The sequence below is a fragment of the Mesoplodon mirus genome, assembly GCF_964341445.2.
Source record: "Mesoplodon mirus genome assembly, chromosome: 1".
NCBI lineage: Eukaryota > Metazoa > Chordata > Mammalia > Artiodactyla > Ziphiidae > Mesoplodon > Mesoplodon mirus.
The window spans coordinates 6,455,590-6,481,022 of NC_138976.1; the positions used below are offsets into that span (position 1 = coordinate 6,455,590).

A 25,433-nucleotide genomic window follows, 5' to 3' on the forward strand; every position below is an offset into this window, starting at 1 on the left:
AAGCGACTTAACTTTTCTGAGCCTCACTCTCCTTGCCTGAGAACTGGGGAGGGAGATAACACCCACCCTGATGGGTTGCTCAGAGGACTCATGAAGATAATATATGTCAAAAGCCTGGCACAGGGCTGGCACAGGGAGAGCAGGTGCTGGGATGATGATTAGGATTCAAGCGCTGGGTGTGATGATTAAAAGTGTCGACAGGGAAGATGCAAGGGTCCTGCCTACATTGGGGAAGCTGCGTGTCAAGGAATCTAAAACCGTGGTACTTTTATTAAAAGAGACCAGACCCATGCCCTGGAGACTACTCTACCCAAGGGGGCAGCAGAGGGCTGGGTGGAGAGGCTGGATCTCAAAACCAAGTAGAAAGGCAAGAAGCAGATGTTGACCTCAGTCTTCTCTAAGCAAGCAAGACCCCTCTTCTCAAGAGCTTCTGAGAGGCCAGGTGCCCCATAGGCCACTTATCTCACTTCCTATGAGAAACCCCACTTAGAGAAGAATCCTTAAACACCACGATACTAGAGGAGGCCATCAGAGCAGCAGCTCCTCCAGAAAATGTTTCCTGAGAAGGAGCAAGTCAGAGAGAAGGGCGGGCAAACCAACCTAGGAAGAGGTCCGAAAGATGTTCACTAAAGCACCAAATGGTGGTGTATCTGGGTGAGAGATTTCACAATAGCTTTGTTGTTTTTTTACAATGATACATGCTTATTATAAAAACAAAACTCAGATGATGTTAAAAAAAAAAGTACAAAGTATAAAGTAAAATTGCTGATGATACTGTGGCAAACTTCCTTCCTGACACTCTTCTGTGTATAATTTCTCTCTTTTTTTAAATCAGAAGGAAAAAAGGTATTTCTGTTTTGAAAAACAAATGCTTCCTTTGAGGGAACTCCTTGGTGGTGATAGGTAGTTCTGTATTTTGACTGTGGTGGTAGTTACGTGGCTCTACATGTGTGTAAAACTGCTCAGAACTGCACACACACACACACACACACACACACACCTCATACACACAAATGGGTGCAGGTAAAACTGGTGAAATCTGAATAAGCTCCCTGGGTTGTACCAGTCACTTTGCTGGTCATGACACTGTGGTACAGAAACACCAGAGATGTGTTACCACTGGGGGACACTGGGTGAAAGGTACATGGGGCCTCCCAGCACATTCCTGGCAACTTACTGTGTATCTATAATTATCTCAAAAGGAAATGTTTAAGAAGAAATACCTAAGTAAATGCTTCCACAACCCAATATTTTAGCAGAAATTGTACCCAGGAACCTGGCGTTTGATTCTAGCTCCAAACTATTATCAAGAAAGGTCCAACCAATCAAAGATGTAGGTGGAGCCAAAAGTGCTTTAATCAAAGGCAGAGGCTGTGCACCCACCAGAGGGAGGTGGACACCCCCAGGCACCCTCCTGTAAGCCCCCTCCTCACTCCATATGGTCGGCCGGGGGTGAACTGGCCCAGACTCCCAGCCAGAACAGGAGTGATTGGGACTGATTAGGGGCCAGGTCCCAGACTAAGTGCTTTCTGTGTATTCTTTCATTGAAAACTTCCCCCGGCAATCTTTGAGGCAGCTGTGTTTTGCCCCATTTTGTAGATGAGGAAACGGGACACTTCTGGTCTCAGGTCTTGCAAACAGGAGCACCAGGGCTAAGGCCGAAACCCAAGCTGGTCAGACTCTTAAGGCTCTCTCTTTGGAACTTACGGAAAATATAAACATATGCAGATGCAGATGGAAGTGTGTAACACACCCCCATGTACCCATCACCTGGCTTCACAACTAATCCATGGCCAACCTTGCTTCATCTCAACCTCCCACTTCCTCTTTTTCTGCAGCAAATCCCAGATATCACGTCATTTCATCCGTGTATGTTTTTCTACGAGACTTGAAAAAAGAAAAAGTAAAAACAAACAAACATAACCACAATTCCATTATTTCACCTAAAAAGAAAAATCCAAACTTCCTCCTTGGTCTGTGCATAAGGGCTACACCTGAGTGGAGCAGGCTATGGGCCTACCTTTGTGCAAAGCGACAGTCCCAGGAAGCGGCCAGCATCCGCATTCTCCGGTGATGGCCGACAGTGCTGGGCTGCAGTGGGCCGGGGTGAGTGCAGGCTTCTGGCAGGGAACCTAGAGGGACAAACCAACACACCTCATGTAGCTCCATTACCTTAAGATCACTCTTAGCACCAACCAGGGGCTAAAAACAGCCCAGAATTCCTCCTGGGAGAGGAAAGTGAATTTTTGGACATTTGGGGTATCCACAGGCTGGACACACTCCCCAGTCCATCCACAGGGACAATAAAAACACACCACTGAAGGGGCCATTGAAGAAGGCTTGGGTGGAGCTGGCAAACAGGGCAAACAGCCCCTCCTGGGGGGTGCTGGACCTTTCACTAATCACTGCTGGGCATTACCTTCGCGATCCCCGAGAGAGGGATCTGCAGGAGAGGGCCACGGGGCCTCTCCAGCTATTGCTCCCCACGGACAGAAGGATCCGCCCCTTCCAGGAGGGCCACTGAGACCCTCAGATCATCCTTTGAGCCTCCCAAGAACTTTGTACTGCTCAGAACCCCCGACCCTAGGCGATAGACACAATCAGATTCGTCCGCATGTCACCAATGCTCTCCCTTCCTTGGTGGGCCACAGCTTCCCAGGTGTGGGCAGTTCATAGAGGGAGAGGCAGTGAGAAGCTACCATTTAAAATGGTCACATGCCAATGACGGGGTTCAAGGTTCTAAATTCCAGTCCTCCTCCTTTGAACCCAGATTTTTAGTTTTTCGTTTCCACTGAGGCCAAGTGCACTGGGTGAGTGGCAGCTCCACACTATTTTAAGCTGCAGTATGTGGGTTTTTTGAGTAGCTTTGGTATGTGCCCCATCTCTCCAGCTAGATGGCTGAGCCAGGTTATGAGCTTGATGCCCAGTGCCGTGAACATTGCCCCAGACAAGGATGACAGTGACAGGCCCACTCTTGACTCACATGTGCAATCAGACTACTTACATTCCTGCAACTTCAGATAGAAAAAAAAAAAAAATAGCCCTGTGGCTGACAACCCTCTGTGTACTCTCACTGCCCATTTTACAGATGAAGAAACAGAACTGGAGCTAATGAGCTAGGAACTTGGCCATGGTCGATCCTGGGCTAGTACGTGGTGGGCGGGGACCTGATCAGGTCTGTCCAGTGCAGAGCCCTGCTCTAAGTCAGGGGTCAGCAAAATTTTTCTGTAAGGGCCCAGGTAGTAAGGATTTAGGCTTTGCTACCCACAGTGATCTTCAAAACGTATTCTTCTTTGTTTCTGTTTTGTTTTATAATCCATTAAAAATATATTTTAAAAAAATTCTTAGCTCCGGACTTCCCTGGTGGTGCAGTGGTTAAGAATCCTCCTGCCAATGCAGGGGACACGGGTGCGAGCTCTGGTCCGGGAAGATCCCACATGCCACGGAGCAACTAAGCCCGTGCGTCACAACTACTGAGACTGCACTCTAGAGCCCGCGAGCCACAACTACTGAGCCCACGTGCCACAACTACTGAAGCCCACACGCCTGGAGCCCGTGCTCCGCAACAAGAGAAGCCACTGCCTTGAGAAGCCCGCACACTGCAACGAAGAGTAGACCCTGCTCACTGCAACTAGAGAAAGCCTGCGTGCAGCAACGAAGACCCAATGCAGCAAAAAATAAATAAATTAAAAAAAAAATCTTAGCTCAAGGGCTTGACAAAACAATCCCAGCCTGCTGTCACAGTTAGCCAACCCCTGTTCTGAGTCACTGTGCACTGGGCCTCACCAAAAGCAAGCCCGATCACCGGCATTCCACATTCCACCGCACACAAATGCCCACCAGTTTAAGTAAGGCAGAGAGCAAAGAACAGTCAAGAGGGTTGACTTGGCTCCAGATGTTCTCTAAGTAAGTCATCAAGGGTGTGTGCAAAGACAGAATGACAAAGACATCCACTGTAACACTGTTTATATAATGGGGGGAAACTGGACATAATCTAAGTGAACAACAACAGGCAACTGGATAAATAACAGCACAACCGTACACTGTTGTACTACGTTGCCATTGAAAATGATGATGAATGTTGAATCTTCCTATCCATGAAATTAAATTAGATCTAAATAAATGGAGAGATATACCATGTTCACGGACTAGCACACTTAATATTGTTAAGATGTCCGTTCTCCCCAAATTGATCTACAGATTCAGTGTAATCTCAATCAAAATCCCAGCAGCCTTGTTTGTAGAAACTGCCGAGCTGATTCTAAAATTTATAAGGGGTCTTCCCTGGTGGTGCAGTGGTTAAGAATCCTCCTGCCAATGCAGGGGACACGGGTTCAATCCCTGGTCCAGGAAGATCCCATGTGCCGTGAAGCAACTAAGCCCGCACGCCACAGCTACTGAGCCTGTGTGCCATAACTACTGAAGCCCGCGTGCCCTAGAGCCCGTGTGCCGCCACTACTGAAGCCCCCGCACCCTAGGGTCCGCGTGCCGCAACTACTGCAGCCCATACGCCTAGACCCTGTGCTCCACAAGAGAAGCCACTGCAATGAGAAGCCCACGCGCTGCAATGAAGAGTAGGCCCTGCTTGCCGCAACAAGAGAAAGCCCGCGTGCAGCAACGAAGACCCAACACAGTCTAAATAAATAAATAATTCTTTTCATAAAAAAATAAAATAAAATTTATAGGGAAAAGCAAAAGACCTAGAATAGCCAAAACAATTTTTGCAAAGAACAAAGTTGGAAGACTTATACCACTTGACTTAAGACTTTCTATAAAGCTACAGTAATCAAGTCAGTGTGGCATGGGCTCAAACACAGACATACAGCTCAAGGGAACAGAGTAGAGAGTCTAGACCCACACATTTGTTGTCAATTGATTTCCAACAAAGGTACTGATATAATTCATTATTATTATTTTTTTAAATTTTGGCTGTGCCAAGTCTTAGTTGTGGCGTGCAGACTTCCTAGCCGCAGCATGCAGACTCTTAGTTGTGACGTGCAGACTTCTTAGCTGCGGCATGCAGACTCTTAGTTGTGGCATGTGGGATGTAGTTCCCTGACCAGGGATAGAACCTACTCCCCCTGCATTGGGAGCATGGAGTCTTACCCACTGGACCATGAGGGAAATCCCAAGGTACTGATATAATTCAATGGGCAAAAGATGGTCTTTTCAACAAATGGTACTGGAACAATGATATCCATACGGTAAAAAAAAAAAAAAAAGAACTTTAACCCCTACCCTACGTATTGTATACAAAAATTATTTAGAAATGAATCACAGACTTTATGTAATTGGTGGTCAGTAGAGGGTTTAAAAGATTTTCCCTTTCTTCTCATTCTTTTCCACGGTTCTCTGAGTTTGGTTGCTCGAAAGTACACTGTCGAGCTTTCCAGTTTGCTTTCTCATCTTCAAATTGATGACATTTTTCCTCCAATTCTTTGTGCAGTGCTTCCAAATTCTTTTTCATTTGCTCATGGCACCGCTGGAGCTCAGCTTCAGAGTCCTTCAGCTTTTGAACTTCTTCTTTGGCCTTCATCTCCAACGCCTGCTCCATCTCCAACTTCATCTTAGCTACACGCTCCCTTCTTTCTTCTTCCATTTGTGCCAGGGGGCTCTTAGGAAGCTGCCTTTTGTTCTGTTGTTAACAACTCCATTGTAAGTCACAGCTGCAGGTTTTCTGCTTCTGTAGTTCTCGTAGCGCACGTTACCAATAACATTTTTCAAGTCCTGCATGTGTGTTCTTGGCAACGTATTTCTTAGAATTGTCAAATCCCAATGTTCACCACTTTTAGCTTCAGCAATACCCCAAGGATACCACCTTCCTCTGACCCTTTTGCCATTAACCTTGAGGACAGTACTGCTACCTTCCACAGCAAGAGGTAAACGGTCCTCCATGTTTTTAACAAGTTTTTCTTCTTCATCATCATCTGTTTCTGGAAATTCACGTCTTTTAATTTTATAGTTTTGGGTTTCTTTCATCATCTGTTTTCTAAACCGTTGGCACTTCTCCGGTGTGAGCTCTGTCAATAAGTGGGATAATACTCACTTTTTCATGCAAACACTTCATAAACTCGATATCCAATGGTTGAAGTCCATGTCTTGAAGGAGCAACGAAGTGTAAACAACACGGCATCTTGCTGTCCAGCGTCTAACGTCTGTTCACTCGAGATTCTGCACTTAGGTGGTCCTCGCATGTGCTATCAATGCAGTCGGTAACGGGCTGTCAGCAGTTACTATGACCAACTGCATCTCCAAACCCCAGGGCATCAACTATTGTGAGCAGCAACTGAACACCACCTTCTTTGTAGAAAACTTTGGATTGTTCCACCTATACGGTCTTTTTTATTCTGTGGAAGGACCTGGATGCTCTGGAGAATACAAATCCGTGAGTCGGTTAATGTAGAACCCTAAGTGTGAATTCAACCTCTCTCTTCACTGATTGCTGTATACTTGATGTGAGAGATCTGCAAACCCCACGGAGCCCTCAAGGTCCGTCTGCTGAGCCACCACGGTGCTGCGGCTAACCTCCCCTCCACCGCAGCCCTGGACCTCACCGTGACCCTCCCGTTGACCAACAGCCCCCCCAGGACCAGCCTGGGCACGGAACAGCCTGCCAATTCTCCGGATCACAGACTTTAAACAAACAAATTACAACTCTGAAACTTCTAGAGGAAAAAACAGAGAAAATCTTGGCGACTTTGAAGCTGGCGAAGGTCTCAGGACACAAAAGGCATCAATCATAAAAGGAAACATGGATGAACTGGACTTTTTCAAAATTAAAACTTTTTCTTTTCAAAAGATGCTCTTAAGAAAATGAAAAGACAAGCTACAGGCTGGAAGAAAATGTTCACGAAACCTGTATCTGACAAATATCCAAAATATATAAAGAACTCTTACAACTCCCAAAAGGATAAATGGTCTAATTTTGTTAAACGGACAAATGATTAAACAGATACTTCACCAAGTAAGAACGGCCAATGAGCCCATGAAAACACGCTCAACATCATCTGCCATCAGAGATATGCAAGTTAAAACCATGAGATAACATCTCACACACCCAAGAATATCTAAAACTAATAACCTACGTTACCAGCTGTTGCTGAATTTGTAAAGGAATTCTTATATATTCTGATGGGAATGATAAGTGGTATAAAAAGCTTTGGAAAATAGTTTAACAGTTTCCTACAAAGTTAAGCTTATACTTATAGGATCCTGCAATTCCTCTCTTAGATATTTTCCCAGGAGAAATGAAAACATGCATCCACACAAAGACTTGTACACAGACACTCACAATAGCTTTATACATAATAGCCCAAAACTGGAAAGACCCTAAATGTCCAACAAACGGGGGACTGAAGCAAACTACTGGTATTTTCGTATCATAGAATACATGGCATTAGAAAGACCTACTGATACACACAGCAACATGAATCAATTCCAGAAACATTAAACTGAGGAAAAGAAGTCAAAGAAACAAAAAGTACACATTATATGATTCTACTTTTATGAAATTTCAAAACAGAGGAAACTAATCTGCAGTGATAGAAACTGGATCAGTAGTTGCCTGGGGCAGAAGGTAAGGCTACACTGCAAAGAGGCAAGAGAGAACTTTCTATGGTCTTGGAATGTTTTAGATGACATTATGCGAAATGAAATAAGCCGGACACAAAAGGACAAATACTGTACGACTCTCCCTATAGGAGGTCCCTAGAGGAGTCAGATCCATAGAGACAGACAGTAGAATGATGGTTGTCATGGGTAGGGGGAATGGGGAGTTGATTTGTGGGTGCAGAGCTTCAGCTTGGGGAGATGGAAAAGTTCTGGAGATGGACGGTGGTGATGGTTGCATAACACTGTGAATATACTTAATGCCAGCGAACTGTACACTAAAAAATGATTAAGATGGTACGTTTTATGTTATATGTATTCTACTGACATTTTAAAACTAAAATAAAATACAGTAACTTTTAAATAAGTTGCAGAAGAATACATATAATATGACACCATTAAAAAATTTTTGAAAAAGCTGGGACGGGGTATAATGAAGTAAAATACTCAATGACCAGGAAAGACACTGGTCCCCACTGGTGCCCTGCCATGCTGCTCAATGTATCTCTCCCTCTCTCATCCTTCAGTACTCAGCTTCACTGTCCCCTGACCAGGTCCCCTGGCCACCCTGCTGAAGGCAGTCCCACCCTACCCCACTATTCTCTTTTGAGAAAGGCCCTATGTCCATCCTGCCCCATACTTGGCATGCTCTATAATCATTTTGGTCATTTATCTTTTTTTTTTTTTTTTTGGCCACACTGTACAGCACGCAGGATCTTAGTTCCCAACCAGGGATTGAACCCTGGTCTCCTGCAGTGGAAGCGCAAAGTCCTAACCACTAGACTGCCGGGGTTTTTTTGTTTGTTTTTTTGTCTAATTCCTATCTTTCCTCAAGAATGTGAGTCCCCTAGGGCAGGGATCTGTTTTATGCACTGTTGTACCCCAAATACCTAAAACGGCACCTGGAACACAGTAACTTCTCAGTAAATACTTGCTGAATGAATCGGAAGTCAAAAAGCTATACAGATGCAAACTATTATACATAGAATGGATAAATAAGGTCCTACTGTATAGCACAGAAACAATATTCAATATCCTGTAATAAACCATAATGGAAAAGGAAAAAAAAAGTCAAAAAGTTATAAAACACTGTTATAGTAAAATTTCATTTTGGTAAAATAATTTTGTTTTTGCACGTACAGAAAGGGTGCCCTCCTCATCTCTGGGAGGATGGAGTCAAGTGATTTTTTTTTCCTCCTTTTTTGCTTGTCTGCATTTTCTGCAACGAATTTGTGTTGCTTTTGTAACATAGACCCTAATAGGTTACTTTTAAGCATAATTTTTAGTTTCGAAAATAAGGGCTTCCCTGGTGGCACAGTGGTTGAGAGTCCGCCTGCCAATGCAGGGGACACGGGTTCGTGCCCCGGTCCGGGAAGATCCCACATGCCGTGGAGCGGCTGGGCCCGTGAGCCATGGCCGCTGAGCCTGCGCGTCCAGAGCCTGTGCTCCGCAATGGGAGAGGCCACAGCAGTGAGAGGCCCGCGTACCGCAAAAAAAAAAAAAAGAAAAAAAAGATTCGAAAATAAGAGGAGCATGTGGGGTTGCCCCTCTTGCGTCTGTCCGTGCTTCTCTGCAGACCCCTGAGAGCACCCTGGGGGAGGAGGACCTCATCCCTTGGAGCTCTCCAGGCCCACAGAGTGTGAACAGGACACTCGAGGGCCATTTCAGAGAGGGGCAGCAGCACCTGAGTGGACCCGGAAGCCCCAACAGAGGAAACGCCTCAGCCGCTACCTGGATGGCTTGAAAGTACAACTCTTCACCTTGTGACTCATTCAGAAGAAGATTTGCTCTTAATACCTTTGTTTTTGCCTCATAAACTTCTGTGCTGGATTAAAAATTTTCATCTTCTCCTACCTATCCTGCAAAGAGAAAATGGCGTTTTTGTTTGGTTTTAATGAAATTAATATTCACCTCCATAGAAGCTGGAAAACACAGACAAACATAAAATGAAATAAAAATCACCTGTAATCCTTCTATACAGAAAAAAACTTGGTTACTGCTTTGGTAAGTCTTATTCATATGTATGAATATATAAATTTTAAAACTAAACCAGACTGTAACAGATATAGTTTGTATACAGATTTTTTTTGGTTTATATTATATACGTTTCCCACATCACTAGACTTCTTTTCAACAACTTCTTTTTTTTTTTTTTTTTTTTTTGCGGTACGCGGGCTTCTCACTGTTGTGGCCTCTCCCGCTGCAGAGCACAGGCTCTGGACGCGCAGGCTCAGCGGCCATGGCTCACGGGCCCAGCCGCTCCGCGGCATGTGGGATCTTCCCGGACCGGGGCACGAACCCATGTCCCCTGCATTGGCAGGTGGACTCTCAACCACTGTGCCACCAGGGAAGCCCCATCAACAACTTCATTTCTAATGGCTGAATAACATTACACCACATACAATTTAAGCTCTACAATACCTTACTTAACCATTCTCCTACTGTTGGACACTTAGGGTATTTGTATGTGTGTGTATGTGTTTTGTTATTAGATATATGGCAGTGAGGAATATTTTAGAATATAAATCTTTGACTACATCTTTGACCACAGGAAAAATTACTGGGTCAAAATGTTTGTTTTGAAGGCACTAGATATACACTGACAAATTTTCCTCCAGAAAGATTATATAAATTTATCTGCCTCCCAACAGTGTATGAGCAGCATAGAAAGTTTAAGGTTTACTAACATTAGTTAAAAGTTAATGGTTAAAAATCATTTTATACAAATAGACCCACAAACATAGAAAACAAACTTATGGTTACCAAAGGGGAAATTAGGAGGCTGGGATTAACATACACACCCTATTATATAAAATAGATAACCAACAAGGACCTACTGTATAGCACAGGGAACTATACTCAGTATTTTGTAGTAACCTGTAAAGGAAAAGAATCTGAAAAAGAATACATATACATACATATATAAACACACCTATATATATATATACCTATATATACCTACATACACACATATATATACCTATGCACACCTATATACGTATGTATGTATAACTGAATCACTGTGCTATACACCTAAAACTAACACGACATTGTAAATCAACTCTACTTCAAGTTTTAAAAAATCAGTTTACATACAGGGAAATGTCAAGTGGTAGAACCAAAAACTTTGGGTGCTTAATATTCCACGCAGGACCTGACACATCTGAAGTGCATGTGTCTGCAAGGATCATACTTTACTGATCCCAGCCGTCTAAAATTTTTCATTTTGTTTTATCTCGGTCCCCAACCAACATTGACCGCCTTAGGGTGATGGGAAAGAAGCCAGGCCCAGGCCCTGCCCTCATAGGGCACAGAGTTCCCTGTTTCCACACCAGGGCACCTGTGTGCAGCCACAAAGGATGCTATAATTACTAACGGGAGCCACCTTCCACTGCGCTCTTACTACATGCCAGTTGCTCCACACCCGTCATCCCCGGAGTTGTCTGTAATCACACAAGGCAATTATGGAGACACCTAGCCCCGAGTTCGGTTCCTTGCTCTTGTCATTTGCAAGCTGTGTATCTTTAGCTAAATCACCCAACCCTCAGTTTCCTCATCCAGGAAAATGGGGACAAAGACAGCAACTAGGGTAACTGAGAGGATGAAGTGGGACAGTGCATGGGAAGGATTTAATGACTTCTGATCACCGGGACTTGCACGGCGGCTCAGAGTTTGTATTTATCTGCACAGCAACAAAGTTCAAAAAATGCTTAGTACTATAAATTGTGTTACTGGCCATGTTTTACAGATCTGGAAACTGAGATTGGTAGGAACATAAGTCGCATGTCCTGCATTAGCTTTTCACTCAGGGCTCCATTGCCCAGGGCAGTGCAGGCCGACCAGCCCAGCCGAGAAATGTATAACGTCCACCAAGTGTGACACACAGCAGGTGACTAACGCAGTTCTGGCTCTCGGTGACACTTTTAAAGATCCAAGCTCACCTCCTGGTGCTTCTGACATCAAAGTAAAGCCCTGAAAAGAGACCCAAGGGAATGGTGCAAATCCTTAAATAGGGTTCCTGTCCCAAGGCAGCCAGCACCTCTGCTTCTAGGCAAATCAATTCCCTTTCTCAACACAGGCTGAGAAACTGTTCCAGAGAAAAGGCACTAAAAAGACTTGACAACGTTGGATCCTGGATCAACGGGGAAAAGGACATTAGTGGAACAACTGACACATTTGAATATGGACTACATATTAGATAACAGCATTTGTTATGGACCCAGTTGTGTCCCCCCACCAATTCATATGTTGAAGTCCTAACCTCCAGTACCTCAGAATGTAATCTTACTGTGAGATAAGGTCTTTCTTTTTTTTTTTTTTGTGGTACGCGGGCCTCTCACTGTCGTGGCCTCTCCCGTTGCGGAGCACAGGCTCCGGACGCGCAGGCTCAGCGGCCATGGCTCACGGGCCTAGCCGTTCCGCGGCATGTGGGATCTTCCCGGACCGGGGCACGAACCCGTGTCCCCTGCATCGGCAGGTGGACTCTCAACCACTGCGCCACCAGGGAAGCCCCTGGGAGATAAGGTCTTTAAAGAGGTAATTAAGTTCAGTGAGGTCTTTAGGGTGGGCCTTAATCCAACCTGACTGGTGTCCTTATAAGAGGAGGAAATTTGGATACACAAGGAGGAACCAAGGATGCACCCAGAGAAAAGACCATGTGAGGCCACAGCAAGGAGGTCACTGCCTACAAGTCAGAGAGGCCTCAGAAGAAACCAAATCTGCTGACATCTTTATCTTGTTGTTTAAGCCACCCAGTCTGTGGACTTTACGGCAGCCCTGGGAAACTGATATAGTATTATATCAATATCAGTGTTAAAGTTTCTGAAGATGAAAACCATTTTCTGGTTATGTATTACAGTGTCCTTGTTCTTAGATAATTCCTCCTGCAATATTTAGAGGCAAAGGGTCATGATATCTGCAACTTACTCTTAAATAGATCGGCAATAATGATTCTGGTGATAATGAGTGTATAAATATACAGACAGTAAACAGGGCAAACATATTAATAATTGGTGAATACAGGTGAAGGGTATAAATGGGATTTCATTTTATTATTCTTTTCGCTTTTCTATAAGTTTGATGTTTTTTAAAATAGACACTTTTGAAAGAGTCCTTTTAATTCACTTAAGGTGGGAGCAGGGAGGGGTCTTTCGGAAAAGGTAACCCTAACTCAACAGCAGAAGCTCGAGGGCCTACTCTGAGCTAGGCACGATGCCCGGCACTTCACTACACACTCTTGGGTAAGGACCGCTGTTTCTCATCTTATGGAGGAAGAACGGAGGCTCTGAGATGGGAAGCCACTTGCCTGAGACCACAGAGCAAGGAAGCGGTGCAGTGGGAAGTGAGCCAAGTGGGGTCCGCCTTCACAGCCCTTCCCACCCTTCCCTCTGTGCAAATAAATGGAGTGCCCACGGCAGGCGTTTAATAAAGACTGAAAGGGAAAGATACCTGTGCTGCTGAGAGGCCTGGATGCAGGAATGGGCCCTCTTGAGAGCCGCGGCTCCGCTGTGCTGTTGGAAATCACCGCCCCCCAGCCAGCGCCCGAGATGCCAGCCAGAGGGGTTGCGCCTCCACTACAGCGACCCCAGGGCACCTCTCCCTCCTGACCCACCAGACCCACCTCCTCTATCAGGGACAAGAAAGCAGGAAGCAAGGAGGCAGGCCGGTAGGTCTGGCACTGAGCCCACCCGTTGCAGGCCCCGGATGAGACTTCCAAGATGCTTCATCCTGAATAAGGGCAGGCACGGTCCCCCTCCCCGGGGCCTGCACGGAGTGACGGGGGAAGTAACCCACCTCAACCCCGCGCAGGAGCGCAGGCAGTGAGGCAGCACGTCTGGGCCTGGCAGAGCTGCTGCGACCAGGCCTCAGGTGCCCATTACTCATCACTTTCCTAGGGGTTCTGGCTACATCCTCCTGCCACCTAAGAGCCCAGTTCCTCAGGATGGGAAGGTGATGCTACCAAGCCCGCCCCCAACACAAGGACCCCACCTGCCCTGATCCCCACCACACTGGCCACTCCACACCCCACACACCTGTGCCCACACCCCTCCATGCTGCCCTCCGCCCCACAGAACATGTACCTCTTCCCTCCCTCGTGCCTTCTCTCCATTCTACTTCCAAGCAACCCCATTTTCCCCAAATCCCAGATACACCCCTTCCTTTAACCAGTCTTAATTCACCGAGTCCACCATCTTTCCGACTCTCAAAGCAGGACCCTTAAACCTCCTTCCCTGCCAAGCCCTGCCTGCCGCCGCCCGGAGTGGCCCTGTGTACTGGAACGGGTACTACTAGACCTCACTAAGTCCTCACAACCACTCTGGAGGTCGGGCAACATTGAGAACTAAATCCATCTCCACCTCCATCACTAAAGGAGGAAAGACGGAGGCTCAGAGAGGCGAAGTGACTGGCAGGGGGCCACAGAGCTACCGAGCAGCTGAGCCAGGATTCAAACCCAGGACTGCCTGCCCCAAAGTCAGTGCTCTGAACTGCCGGCTCTACCAGCTCCCAAATAGCCCTGGACAGACTGGAGCGGGGATGACCTCTACATGCTTGAACCCACACCCCCACACCCCCAGAGTAGCTTCCCCTGGCCTCCCTCGCGAATGCCTCTTCTGAGTCATTCTTCACCCAGCATTTTTCTGCTCAACTTAAATTCCTTAAGTTTAGGATAACATCTCTTCATGGCCCAAAACCTGGTACTGCACTTTGTTCCAGGGTCCAAAAGAGTCTGTTAATGGGGTTTGTGGCTGCCCCACGCTGGCAGTCCCTGGGGCTTGACAGGCGGGAGGCAGTGACTGGCCACGGTCACTGAGAAGCTGCAAACCCTGGAGTAGGTCTAAGCAGAAACTCAGACTAGGACCCCTAAAACCACCAAGCAGGAAAGGATCAGAGAGGTTCATGCCAAGGTCACACAGCCAGTAAACAGCACAGCAGGGACTCTGGTGGGGAAACTGGCTCAGAGAAGGGAAGTTTCCTGGCCAGACTCACACAGCAAGCTGGCAGAACTGGGACTTGAACCCAGGGCCTATAATTCAGTCCACTGCTTTGTCATGTTACCCACCAAACTGCAAACCAGAACACCAACTTAAATTAGCAAGTCAATCCTCCCTCCTACCCGATTCCCTTGCCTTGCTCTATTTTTTTCTATTTCCATGGCATCACCTTGTAACATACTTACATACTTATCATGTTATCAGAACATAAAGTCCACTAGTTCAGGGGTCTTTAGTCTCTTTTGCTCCCTGATGTTTTTCAAGCACCTAAAACAGTGCCTGCTCCATATACTGAAAGCTCAGTAAATAGCTGCTGAATAAGTAAACCAGTCTAACGTTCACTGAATACGTACTATGGCCAGGCTGTGAACTGCAATCATTTTGCTGGATCCCAAAGACATTAATGCTCACTGACACAAGCCCACATTTCACCTGGCTCCAGAAAGGAACCAGCACACTAACCCAAACTCAAGTCAAACCTGGACATTTCCTTCAGGAACCAAGCTCTCAAACCAAACTAAGACATGGTCTATCTCTGAACTGAAGAGAACCCAGATTTCCCACAGGCTCCCTCTGAGAAGCAGTTTCATCCCATCCCCAGAAAGGCCCAGCAAAACTCAGAGGATCTGCAGCCCCTCGGCCCAGCCACATGCTGCCAGATTCACAGCTGCCACTTATCAGCATTACTTTTGCTAAACAAGTCTCAATTAGATCTGCTACAGCCCAGGAGGTTATCAGTGGGCACTCTGGTCTTGGCCAGCGGGGACAGTGCATCTGTACCAGATGGTCCTCCCTGGGATGTCAGATGAGGAGGATCCGGAAATGTCCTTGGCTTTGTGGCCCTCTCCTCAGTGCTGTCCAGTACCCCCGGTAGGAGCGCTGCTGGGAGGGCAAAATTGCAGCCAACTTTGAGAGCGTGAGAGCTGCAGATGTCAACTCCCTGGGTTCCTGCAGCAATTCCCAAGGAGCCTCTCCTTCAGCCACCACGGACAAGGTGCCCAGTGATTCCATGTGCATCTGGGTTTGGCTGAACCAGGCTGCAGAGGGCAAGACTTGGAGGCTTTTAAACTATGGCTTTTCGTCAAAGCCAAAAGGCTGTTCCAACAAGTCCTGAGTCTACTATTTGTCTCAGTCCAAGGAAGAGAACAACAACCTCCAAGGAGACTGTCCCAGAGAAAAGTAAGGCATTCCAGAAATGCTGCCCTGCTTCAGAATGGTCTTCTGGAACAGGGAACCTGCAGTAAACACTACTGAACTCTTATGTGCACAAGGTGCAGCAGAGGTAGGCCTGTGACTGACGCCTGCTCCACCTTCCAGCTGTATTACCTGAGGCACATACTGCCTCTCTGAGCCTTGGTGTCTTCATTTGCAAAATGAAAAACAGTAACTGAATCTACTTCCTAGGACTGTTGGATGAGTTCAATGAAATAATGCTGAGTCCAGTGCCAGCCACATAAGAAGTGCTTAATAACAGGTAGTTCTTGCAAAGGAAAGGACAGACAGTACATTGAGAAAAGAAAAACTAATAAGGGCTTTCTAGGCGTCCCGTAAGCCATTATTTATGCATTTAGGTATAACCTAAGCGTTTGTTGATGCCTGTTTTTTCAAATAAACTTAATCCTCACAGCATCCTCGCGTAGAAGGGGCGGAGGCCGGAGAGACAGTCCTCGTGACAAAGGACGAAAACAAGGCCCCCGAAGGTCCCGGAAAGCGGCCAGCAAGCACCCTCTACCCTCAAACCCTCCCGGGTGGGTTCAAAACACCAGACGCGACTCTCCTCGGGGAGAAGTGGCTGGAAGTGATCATTAGCGGGGCAGTCGGGGCTGGGACTTTAATTCCTCACCGCTAAGAAGTGGTCATCTTTTGTCCCTAAAGAAAAAAGTGCCCGTCAGGGCCCAGACCCCGGGGAAATACAAGTCAGCGCTCCGAGACGCCACACGCGTGCCTTAAACGCTGGGTCAGGCCCAGGCAGAAATAAAAGAGATAGCGGCCCCTGTTCCGGAGAAGCAACGAGCCCCTGGGGGCTCGAAGTGGGCTGCTGGGCCCCGAGAGGATCCCCTGGGCGCCGGCCGGAGGAGGGGACAGGGCGGTGGCGGCCAGGGTTGGGGGGGGGGTCCCAGGCTCAGCTCACCTGGCCGCGGCGTTCTGCGTACCAGGTAGGGCCAGGCCCCCGCCGGCCCGTAGCTGGACTGGGCTCGCCCCTGTTCGGAGAGACCCGGCCCCCTAAAGCAGCTGGCTGCGGCCCGGAACTCACCTGCCGTAGCAACCGCGCCACCTCCGCCTGTCAGTCAAGCGTGCCTTCCGCGGCTCGGCGCAGCGCAGGGTCATGAGGTCCGGCCGGCCGCGCCCCGCCTCCTCCCCCTCGGCTGCCCAATCGGGAGAGGCCGACGCCAGGGGTAGGGGCGTGGTCAGATGAACGGTGCGGGCCGCGGGCGGGGCCTGAGGGCTTGGGGCCGGACCGGGAAGGGGCCGGCGCTCTGATCTCACTGCTGAGCGCCGGAAGTATCCTAGATCTCAGCGCAGGGGCTCGGCGGCTAGACCGTGGGGTTGGCGCGAGTATGCCGGTCACCGGGAAGGCTTTCCGCCGGCGCCGGGCCGACTCGGAGTCGGAGGAAGATGAGCAGGACTCAGAGGAAGTTCGGTGCGTTTGGGGCGGGCTTCCACGGGGCAGGAAGAGAGAGGCAGCCTAGGGGGACTCACCACCGGCCAGGCACCTTGTTGACAACATTGCTAATTATGAGCCGGGTTGTTATCCCCTTCTGTGAAGAAATTGAGGCCCCTAAGGATGAGACCGCCGCCCCAGGGTCTCATGGTTGGGAGAGGTGCCCCTGGCATGCGCAGCGGTTCTGACTCCCGTTTGGGTCCAGACGCAGAGTCACCCTCTGGACCACTGCGGGCAGGCAGCGAGGCAGGGATGTCCTTCGAAGCTGCCTTTTGACTCTGAGTTCCGTGGAGGGTCTCTCAGCCTGTGCATTGCCTTTTTAGATTAAAACTGGAAGAGACCCGAGAGGTACAGAACTTGAGGAAGAGGCCCAACGGGGTGAGGTGGGTACTGCGTGGGGGAGAGGACCCGGAAGAGGAGGGGATGACCGAGACACCACCTACCCCGACTCCCCCATCCCCACCCGGTCGCTGTCACAAATACCTACTCAGACATTGCCCCTTCTCTTGACACACTTTACACCTTGTACTGCCTGGGGAGGGGTCCAAGCGTTTTTTGCAGATGTTTAACCAGGACATGCCCCGAGCCTTGTGATCTTGAAGTTTGCTCCAGAGGTACAGAAACAGGTCATTGATCAGTGTTTTTATTGTCAAATGCACACTGTGATTAATTGTGAAATGCGCACTGATCGTTAAGAGTTTGGGAAAATTTAGAAAAGTATAATCATGAAAATAAACAGTACCCATAATTCTCCCATACAGAGGTGATCAGTGTTAACATTTAATGTTCTTTTCCTGTCTGTTTGCTCTCTTTTTTGTAAAGACGATGAGCAGCTTTACTTTTATTCTGTTCTTCTTCGGTAGTCCCCTCTTATCCACGGGGGCTATGTTCTGAGACCCCCAGTGGATACCTGAAGCCTGTGTAGTACTGAACCTTATGTAGATTATTTTTTCCTATACTGATGGGTGGGTAGTATATACAGTGTGGACACTCAGGGCAAAGGGATGATTCACCTCCTCTGTGGGACGGGGCAGGATGGCAGAGATTCATCACACCATTCAGAACAGCTGGTAATTTAAAACTTATGAATTTTTTATTTCTGGAATTTTCCATTTAATATTTTTGGACTGCAGATAACTGACACTGTGGAAAGTGAAACCACAGATAAAGGGGGACTACTGTACTTTCAGCTTATGATATTGTGGGCATTCAACCACATTGTGGGTAATTTTTCCAAAAACCTTTTTAATATCTGCATAATATTCTATCAGATGTACATATCATAATTTAACTTACCTCTTAGTTTGGGACCTGTAGATCATTTTTTTAAATTTCACCATCAAATAAGGCTGCAATAGTATTTTCCTGCATTTGTCTTTAGCTTCATTTTCCCTGAAGGCATAATCTTAGAAATGAGATTTCTAAGCCAAGATAATGCTAAATGACTTTACAGGAAAATATACCACTGACATCACCACTACCCCCACCTCCAGCATCTAGAGTGTTTCTTGGACCCTGTTATTCTTGTAGGCTTTTCCAGCCGACTTCAGTGTTCACCCCGCAAATCTCACCCTTGCCCTAATGTTGCAGCCTACAGATTTCCTAAATGTTTCTCCTTATCTCTGAATTGTGCCCTTTCTCTCTCTCTCCCCCACTTTTTGGCTTTTCTCAGTGCTGTAGCCCTGCTGGTGGGAGAGAAGGTACAAGAAGAGACCACTCTAGTGGTGAGTTGTGGGGTCCTCCCTGGGCAGTGGGAAGATGTGGCTGCTCTTCAGTGGATGATTGTGTTTTCTTAAAAGAAAAAAAAATTCCACTGCAAGTTATATAGATGCTTCTTCTCAGCTGTGTTTGCTGTCTGCAGGATGATCCCTTTCAGATGAAGACAGGCGGGATGGTGGACATGAAGAAACTAAAGGAAAGGGGCAAAGATAAGTAAGTGCAAAACTGGCTGAGAGGCAAATTCACCTGCAGCCCCTGCCTGGGTCTGTGTTCCCCCAGGGAGCTGGGTCCTGCCGCAGCTTTAATGAGACATCTTGGAGTACCCTTTGTGCTTTGTAAGCGGTATGTTGTTTAAAAACAAAGAAAACAAAAACTCTTCAAAAGTTAACTTAGAGTGATGCAGGTAGGCACCTCTTGTAAAGATGCATTGTATATTGCCTTTTTTTAAAAAATTTATTTATTTATCCTTGGTTGCGTTGGGTCTTCGCTGCTGCACGTGGGCTTCCTCTAGTTGCAGCGAGCGGGGGCCACTCCTCGTTGTGGTGCGTGGGCTTCTCATTGCAGTGGCCTCTCCCATTGCGGAGCACAGGCTCCAGGCACGTGGGCTTCAGTAGTTGTGGCGCACGGGCTCAGTAGTTGTGGCTCGCGGGCTCTAGAGCGCAGGCTCAGCAGCTGTGGCGCACGGGTTTAGTTGCTCCGCGGTATGTGGGACCCCCCCAGACCAGGCCTCGAACCCATGTCCCCTGCACTGGCAGGCGGACTCCCAACCACTGCACCACCTGGGAAGCCGCTATATATTGTCTTTCAAACCCATGTGGAAGTTGTTTTTCTTTTTTGAGGAAAACATAGAAACAATTACAAAAATAATACAAACAATACAAAAGTGAAATATAAACGAATCTATTCATTCCCCCGAGGTATCTCCAGAGGCCGTCAGGGTGCTTGCATATATTCCTAGAGTTCCTTCGATTTACATATCATATATATGTATATATTTTTTGACCATAAACAGGATGTTGTGCATTTCGTTGCATACTTGTTTTATTCATGTAACATCACACTCATCCTCATTTAGCTGTGACTCTAAGGCTCTGCTTCACTGTTCTCTTTGTTTAGGATCAGTGAAGAGGAAGACCTCCATCTGGGGACGTCATTTTCTGCAGAAACCAACCGAAGGGACGAGGATGCCGACATGTAGGTGTCAGTCTGTTCATCAGTAAGAGATTGGGGGAGGGCTCCAGCCAGCCAGAGTCCAAGATATTTTGTCACAGATGACATTTCTAGACTTACCCAGAGACAGCAAATCGGCCCCTCTTGCGCCCCTGCCTCCCCTTTCCCCACCGCCTGAGGCTTGAGAACTTTGAAAAATTCAAAAATTCTTTAAAAGTGTGGTTCTTGGAATTTTAGGTTCCTTGACTAGTAATGTTCCATCCCCCCAAAATTGCAGGGATAAACAATGGACTTGCCTATTTTTCATTTTGCCAACAAGGCTGTTAAACAAACTACCATCTACCATTATCTTTTTGTCTTCGAAGAACCTTACACATGGTGTGGTAGGACAGAATCTCATAATATGTAGGTTGGTGCTTTAAGTTGAAAAATTTTAGCTTCATTTAAAAACTCAAGTTATTTTTATTTTTCTCCTCCATGAAACGATGGCAACTTCATCATCAGCCATCACGGCTCCGTGAGCCAGTGTTGGGGACCATTTAAAAGACACCCGTTGTGAGCTTTCCTGCCCCTTTTTGAGGCCTTTGGGTATCTCATTTCAGGATGAAGTACATTGAGACGGAGCTGAAGAAGCGGAAAGGGATCGTGGAACACGAGGAACAGAAAGTTAAGCCAAAGAATGCAGAGGACTGCCTTTACGAACTGCCGGAAAACATCCGGGTTTCCTCAGCAAAGAAGACTGAGGAGATGCTGTCCAACCAGATGCTGAGTGGCATCCCGGAGGTGGACCTCGGCATCGAGTGCGTTTCAGACCCACGGTCGTGCCTCTCTCCCGCCCCTAGGCAGAAAAGACGAGCTCTCTGCTTTCCAGTTAAAAGTTAAGGGACTGTTTCTTAACCTGTCTCCTTGGACACCCACAGATATAAACTGTCTTCTGTGGCAGGCTGACATGGTTGTTGCCCGGAGTTTCTCTGGAGGGTTGGTCAGAAGTAGTTAAAGAGACAAGGGACTCTGCCTGCCGAAAACAAGAATGTTTTTATTTAGCCTTTGTTCACAGCTCTTCAGCTCTTCTATTTAGGTCCTTGTATTCTTCTGCTTTATTCTAGCAGGAGCAATGATAAAGGCTCACCCACCCCGTGATCCTTCTTTCACTTTTACTACAAAGCATCTGCTCCAAAAGGGGATTTTTATGGAGGAAATACAGTGGTCATAATCATCTTCGGGTGTGGTAGGAAGTTGGGAGACTTCTGGGTTCTCGCTTCCTTTTTGGCCTTACTAGCTTTGAGCCTTAGTCAGTTCACCTGACCTCCAGCTCAATTTCCTCTTGATCAGAAGAGAGTAACTCCTGCATCTCTGATGCTGGGAGAGCTCCGTGACAGTCTGACCGCAGGGGAGTTGGTAAATTGTAGAGAGCTGTGCCCCAAGAAAGATGACGTCCTTATGCAGTGGGGGGGGGCTGCCAGCCCCCTTAGTCAGTTCCGTCTGAGGCCCAGAGGTGTGACGATCTCACTGTGGTGTGGCTCCTTTCTCCCCGTAGTGCTAAAATAAAAAATATCATTTCCACGGAGGATGCCAAGGCCCGTCTGCTGGCAGAGCAGCAGAACAAGAAGAAAGACAGCGAGACATCCTTCGTGCCCACCAACATGGCTGTGAATTACGTGCAGCACAACCGATGTAAGTGTCGTGTCTCTGGGGAAGCAGCTCCAGCCCACGCCACTGGGTCGAGGTCCCTGGGTTCCCAAAGTCTGTCTGACCCGTCCCCTGGTCTCTTTTGGTCCAGTTTATCACGAGGAGCTCAATGCACCCATACGGAGAAACAAAGAAGAGCCCAAAGCCCGACCGTTAAGAGTGGGTGACACAGAGAAGCCGGAGCCTGAGCGTGAGTACAGCAGAGGCCTCAGGTTGCCTGGCGTGACCGTTGCCCAGGGCCCGTGGAGGTGGGGAGGGACTCGGCAGGGGTGGCGCTTGGGCTTTGGGGTCAGGGCATCTGGGTTCTAGTCCATTTTCTGGACCATGGTCACGTGCCTTCCCCTTTCCAAGCCTCAGTTTCTTTACCTCTAAGATGGGGATAGTAGTCAAACTTACCACTTGGGGTTGCTCTAAGGATTCACTGGGCTGTCAAATATAATAGAAACTCAAAAAATTAGAAAATTTCAATAAGCAAAAGTAAATTAAAAGTTAATCATAATTTCACCACCCAAAGACGGCTCCTGTTAACATTTTTATATATTGTTATCCCTCAGTGTCCGTGGGGGACTGGTTCCTGGACCCGCTGCAGACACCAAAATCTGTGGATGCTCAAGTCCCACAGTCAGCCCTCTGTATCCATGGATGCGGAACCCAGGGATACCAAGGGCTGACTGTGTATAACCTTGCCCACTTTTAAAAAATATACATATGCTGTATACATACTTAATAGGATCTCACAGCTTTTTAGTGTGCTCTGCCTGTCTCTCCATGACAGTAAATACATTTTCCCTTTCAATGGCCATATCACGTTCTGCTGTATAGATAGATGTCCTATAGTCTAACCATTTCCCTCTGACGGGACACTTAGGTTGTTTCCCATTTTTCCCTATTTAATGATGATCATTCTTGCCCATGTCATGTCCTTAAGCTGCCTTCTGAGAACTCACCAAATGATCCTAATTTGTTCTCCCGCCAGCAACATCCAGCAGTGCCCCTTTCCCACGTGCTCACCAGCACCAGGCGGTGTCATCTTTCTCATCAACAATGGGATGATTCTAAGGAAATGCTCAATTTGCTGAGGCTTCTGAAAATCCAGCCTGTTGCTCTGTTTCTTCCTTCCTACTTGAGAAATTATTTTCTGTAACACCTCAGCTGTGTAGTCTTTGATTCCCAAAGAGCTTCCTATTATTAATACCTAGGAAGCAGGGACTTTGGAGGCACCAGACTTGGGTTCAACTCAGCCCACCTTCACTTCCTGAGTGACCTTGAGCAAATCAGCTAACCTCTCTGAGCAGAGATGGTAACATGCCCCTGCTAGGATTGCCGGGTGGGTGAAAGGAAGTCTTGTCTAAAAAGATTTAGTGCCACGCCTGGTATGTTGTCAAGCTCTCAATGAAGCGTAGCTACTGCTGTTCACCTGGTCTGACATTGAAGTCAGCATATTTTGGCTGGCACCTGACTCCACCGTGTTTATTGCTATTCACCCAAAAACACTTACTTACTTACTGAGGCCCTACTATGTTCCTGTTCACTAGAGTAGGCACTGGGGCTCCTGTAGGGAGTGAGACAGGCATGGTCGTCCTTGCCTACGTGGAGCTAAGCCTGTTGTTGGCTTCCAGCATGGCAAACAGCTTTTCCTCTTTTCCTTCTCAGGGTCCCCTCCCAACCGCAAGCGTCCTGCTAACGAGAAGGCCACGGATGACTATCACTACGAGAAGTTCAAGAAGATGAACAGGCGGTACTGAGGGAGGCTAAAGGGGAGAGGTGCAAAGTGGGATGTAAACAGTGTCGTTCAGTCCCTTCATCCCCCTGATAAAAGGCTTCCTGGACAGAAGCCTGCTCATTGGCTAGCAGACAGTTCCCAAAACAGACTCTATCAGCCCTGCTGCTTACCTGCTGGATTTTTCAGGCACTGAATTTGTACCTTTTGAAACAATGTGTAGTTTTCCTATTTGGGAACAAACTCTATTCTTGAGAGCATTATTAAATCTCGTTTGTAAATATGTTGGCTTTCTCCTAATATTTGCCCTGGGTCAGGAGGAAACAGTTGTCTGTTTCAGGGTGAGATAATACCCTTTAGATTGTGGTTTTATTATTATTATATATGCAATCATGTCTCCTATTTTCAAGTATCCGGAGTGGGGTTCAGAAATGCATCCATCACTGTTTACAGTGGATCCAGCTGACAGCAGAAAAATCTAGGTTGAGATCAAAGGGACACTGGTATTTTCTGACTTTTACAAAGTTATCTGTTTCTTTTCATTATGAAAGAAAAAACAATTTCTATCACTTTTAGCACTTAAGTATTAAATATGAAATGGACCCAGCCTTATTGTTTGTACTGCGTCTTCTTATACCAACGCTAGGTAATGTGTTCAGAGTCTGGGGGTTGGGCAGCTCAAAAGCAGAATTCAGTCACTGAGAGGGGTTTTCTCATTTAGTTTAAGAGAGGTGGACAGGCTCCAGTCTCTGAGCTGTCAGGTATGGCCCACCTGTACCATTTTTCCTGAGATAGTTACACAGGTTGTGACGAGGAAAGAACAGGTCGGTTGACTCCTGGGCTGATTTAAAGCAGGTACTGTGTGATTAGAGAGGTGTGGCTTTGGAGTCAGATCCGAGCCCTGCTCACAGCTTCCTTAAGTCGTTGGACAAATCCGTTTGCCTCAGAGCCTCAGTTTTCTCATCTGTAAACTAGATTTTCTTCTAGCTTTTTTTCCCCTTCACTCGAATGAATGCAAGTTCACTGAAGGCAGGAATCACGTGTGCCTCATTTTTTTCTTGAATCTCCAGGATCGAGTCCATAGGCGATCCTCAAAATTATGAATGAATGAGGCTTCCCTGGTGGCACAGTGGTTGAGAGTCCGCCTGCCGATGCAGGGGACACGGGTTTGTGCCCCGGTCCGGGAAGATCCCACATGCCGCGGAGCAGCTAGGCCCGTGAGCCATGGCTGCTGAGCCTGCGCGTCCGGAGTCTGTGCTCCGCAACGAGAGAGGCCACAACAGTGAGAGGCCCGCGTACAGCAAAAAAAAAAAAAAAAAAAATTATGAATGAATGAGTGGAAGTATCGTTACCTGGGAGAGACCTAACCAACACTACCTTGTCCAGGTGATGCAGGTCAACATCAACAGAAATCATGTTGACTGTATGTACCTTTGATACGATGTTATAAAAATAGCACTTTATCTCTGTAAAGTATATTCCTCCCCAAAACCCGTAACTCCAGTCTAATCATAAGGAAAGCATCAGACAAATTCCAATAGTTGGGGATCCTACAAAAGATTTGACCAGTACCCCCCCCCAAACTCTCAAGGTCATCAAAACCAAGGAAAGTTTGAGAAACAGCCACAGCCAAGGGGAGCTAAGGAGACATGACAACTAAATATAATGTGGTATCTTGGATGGGATCCCGGATCACAAATAGGACGTTAGGTAAAACCTAAGGAAATATGAAGAAACTTTAGTTAGTTACAATCTAGCAATATAAGTTCATTAATTTTAACAAATGTAACATACTAATGTAAGATGTTAATAATAGGGGAAACTGTGCGGGCGGGGGTGTGGTAATATGGAACCTCTCTGTACTGTCCTGTCA

The 25,433-nt window shown here is 47.1% G+C and overlaps 2 protein-coding genes and 1 pseudogene across 8 annotated transcripts in view; 1 reads left to right on the forward strand and 2 right to left on the reverse strand.

The window, feature by feature from the left end:
* USP20 (ubiquitin specific peptidase 20) overlaps positions 1–16,938 on the reverse strand; it is a 47,289-nt gene extending 30,351 nt beyond the window's left edge. For 2 of the 6 annotated variants that reach the window (XM_082619283.1, XM_082619278.1), the window contains exons 1-2: positions 16,855–16,938; positions 2,021–2,132 (exon numbers count right to left, since the gene is read on the reverse strand). The gene's annotated coding sequence lies outside the window, so the exon portion shown is untranslated. Of the gene's footprint in view, positions 1–66; positions 86–1,707; positions 1,888–2,020; positions 2,133–16,731; positions 16,817–16,854 lie in introns of those variants that run through there. The other 4 variants (XM_082619281.1, XM_082619279.1, XM_082619280.1 and 1 more) reach the window with 4 other exon arrangements.
* LOC309806638 (septin-7-like) lies at positions 4,959–16,928 on the reverse strand (annotated as a pseudogene). Its single transcript has 3 exons — positions 16,855–16,928; positions 16,732–16,801; positions 4,959–6,594 (listed from the first exon to the last, which is right to left on the reverse strand). The product of its transcript is annotated as a septin-7-like (transcript).
* Positions 16,939–17,098: 160 nt separating the features above from the next.
* On the forward strand, positions 17,099–24,167 carry LOC309802661 (splicing factor C9orf78). Its single transcript, XM_082618401.1, has 9 exons — positions 17,099–17,241; positions 17,586–17,645; positions 18,935–18,986; positions 19,124–19,194; positions 20,098–20,175; positions 20,754–20,951; positions 21,689–21,825; positions 21,932–22,030; positions 23,494–24,167. Exons 1-9 carry the CDS (start codon positions 17,159–17,161, stop codon positions 23,583–23,585), a joined length of 870 nt encoding a protein of 289 aa, XP_082474527.1. The 5' UTR covers positions 17,099–17,158; the 3' UTR covers positions 23,586–24,167.
* Positions 24,168–25,433: the final 1,266 nt, after the last annotated feature.

Excerpts from the sequence above, each read along its gene's own strand:
- LOC309802661 (XM_082618401.1), top strand. The coding sequence starts at position 17,159 with ATGCCGGTCACCGGGAAGGCTTTCCGCCGGCGCCGGGCCGACTCGGAG. Across the intron at positions 17,242-17,585 it reads CAGGACTCAGAGGAAGTTCG|ATTAAAACTGGAAGAGACCC; the intron begins GTGCGTTTGGGG and ends TTGCCTTTTTAG. Across the intron at positions 21,826-21,931 it reads TTACGTGCAGCACAACCGAT|TTTATCACGAGGAGCTCAAT; the intron begins GTAAGTGTCGTG and ends CTTTTGGTCCAG.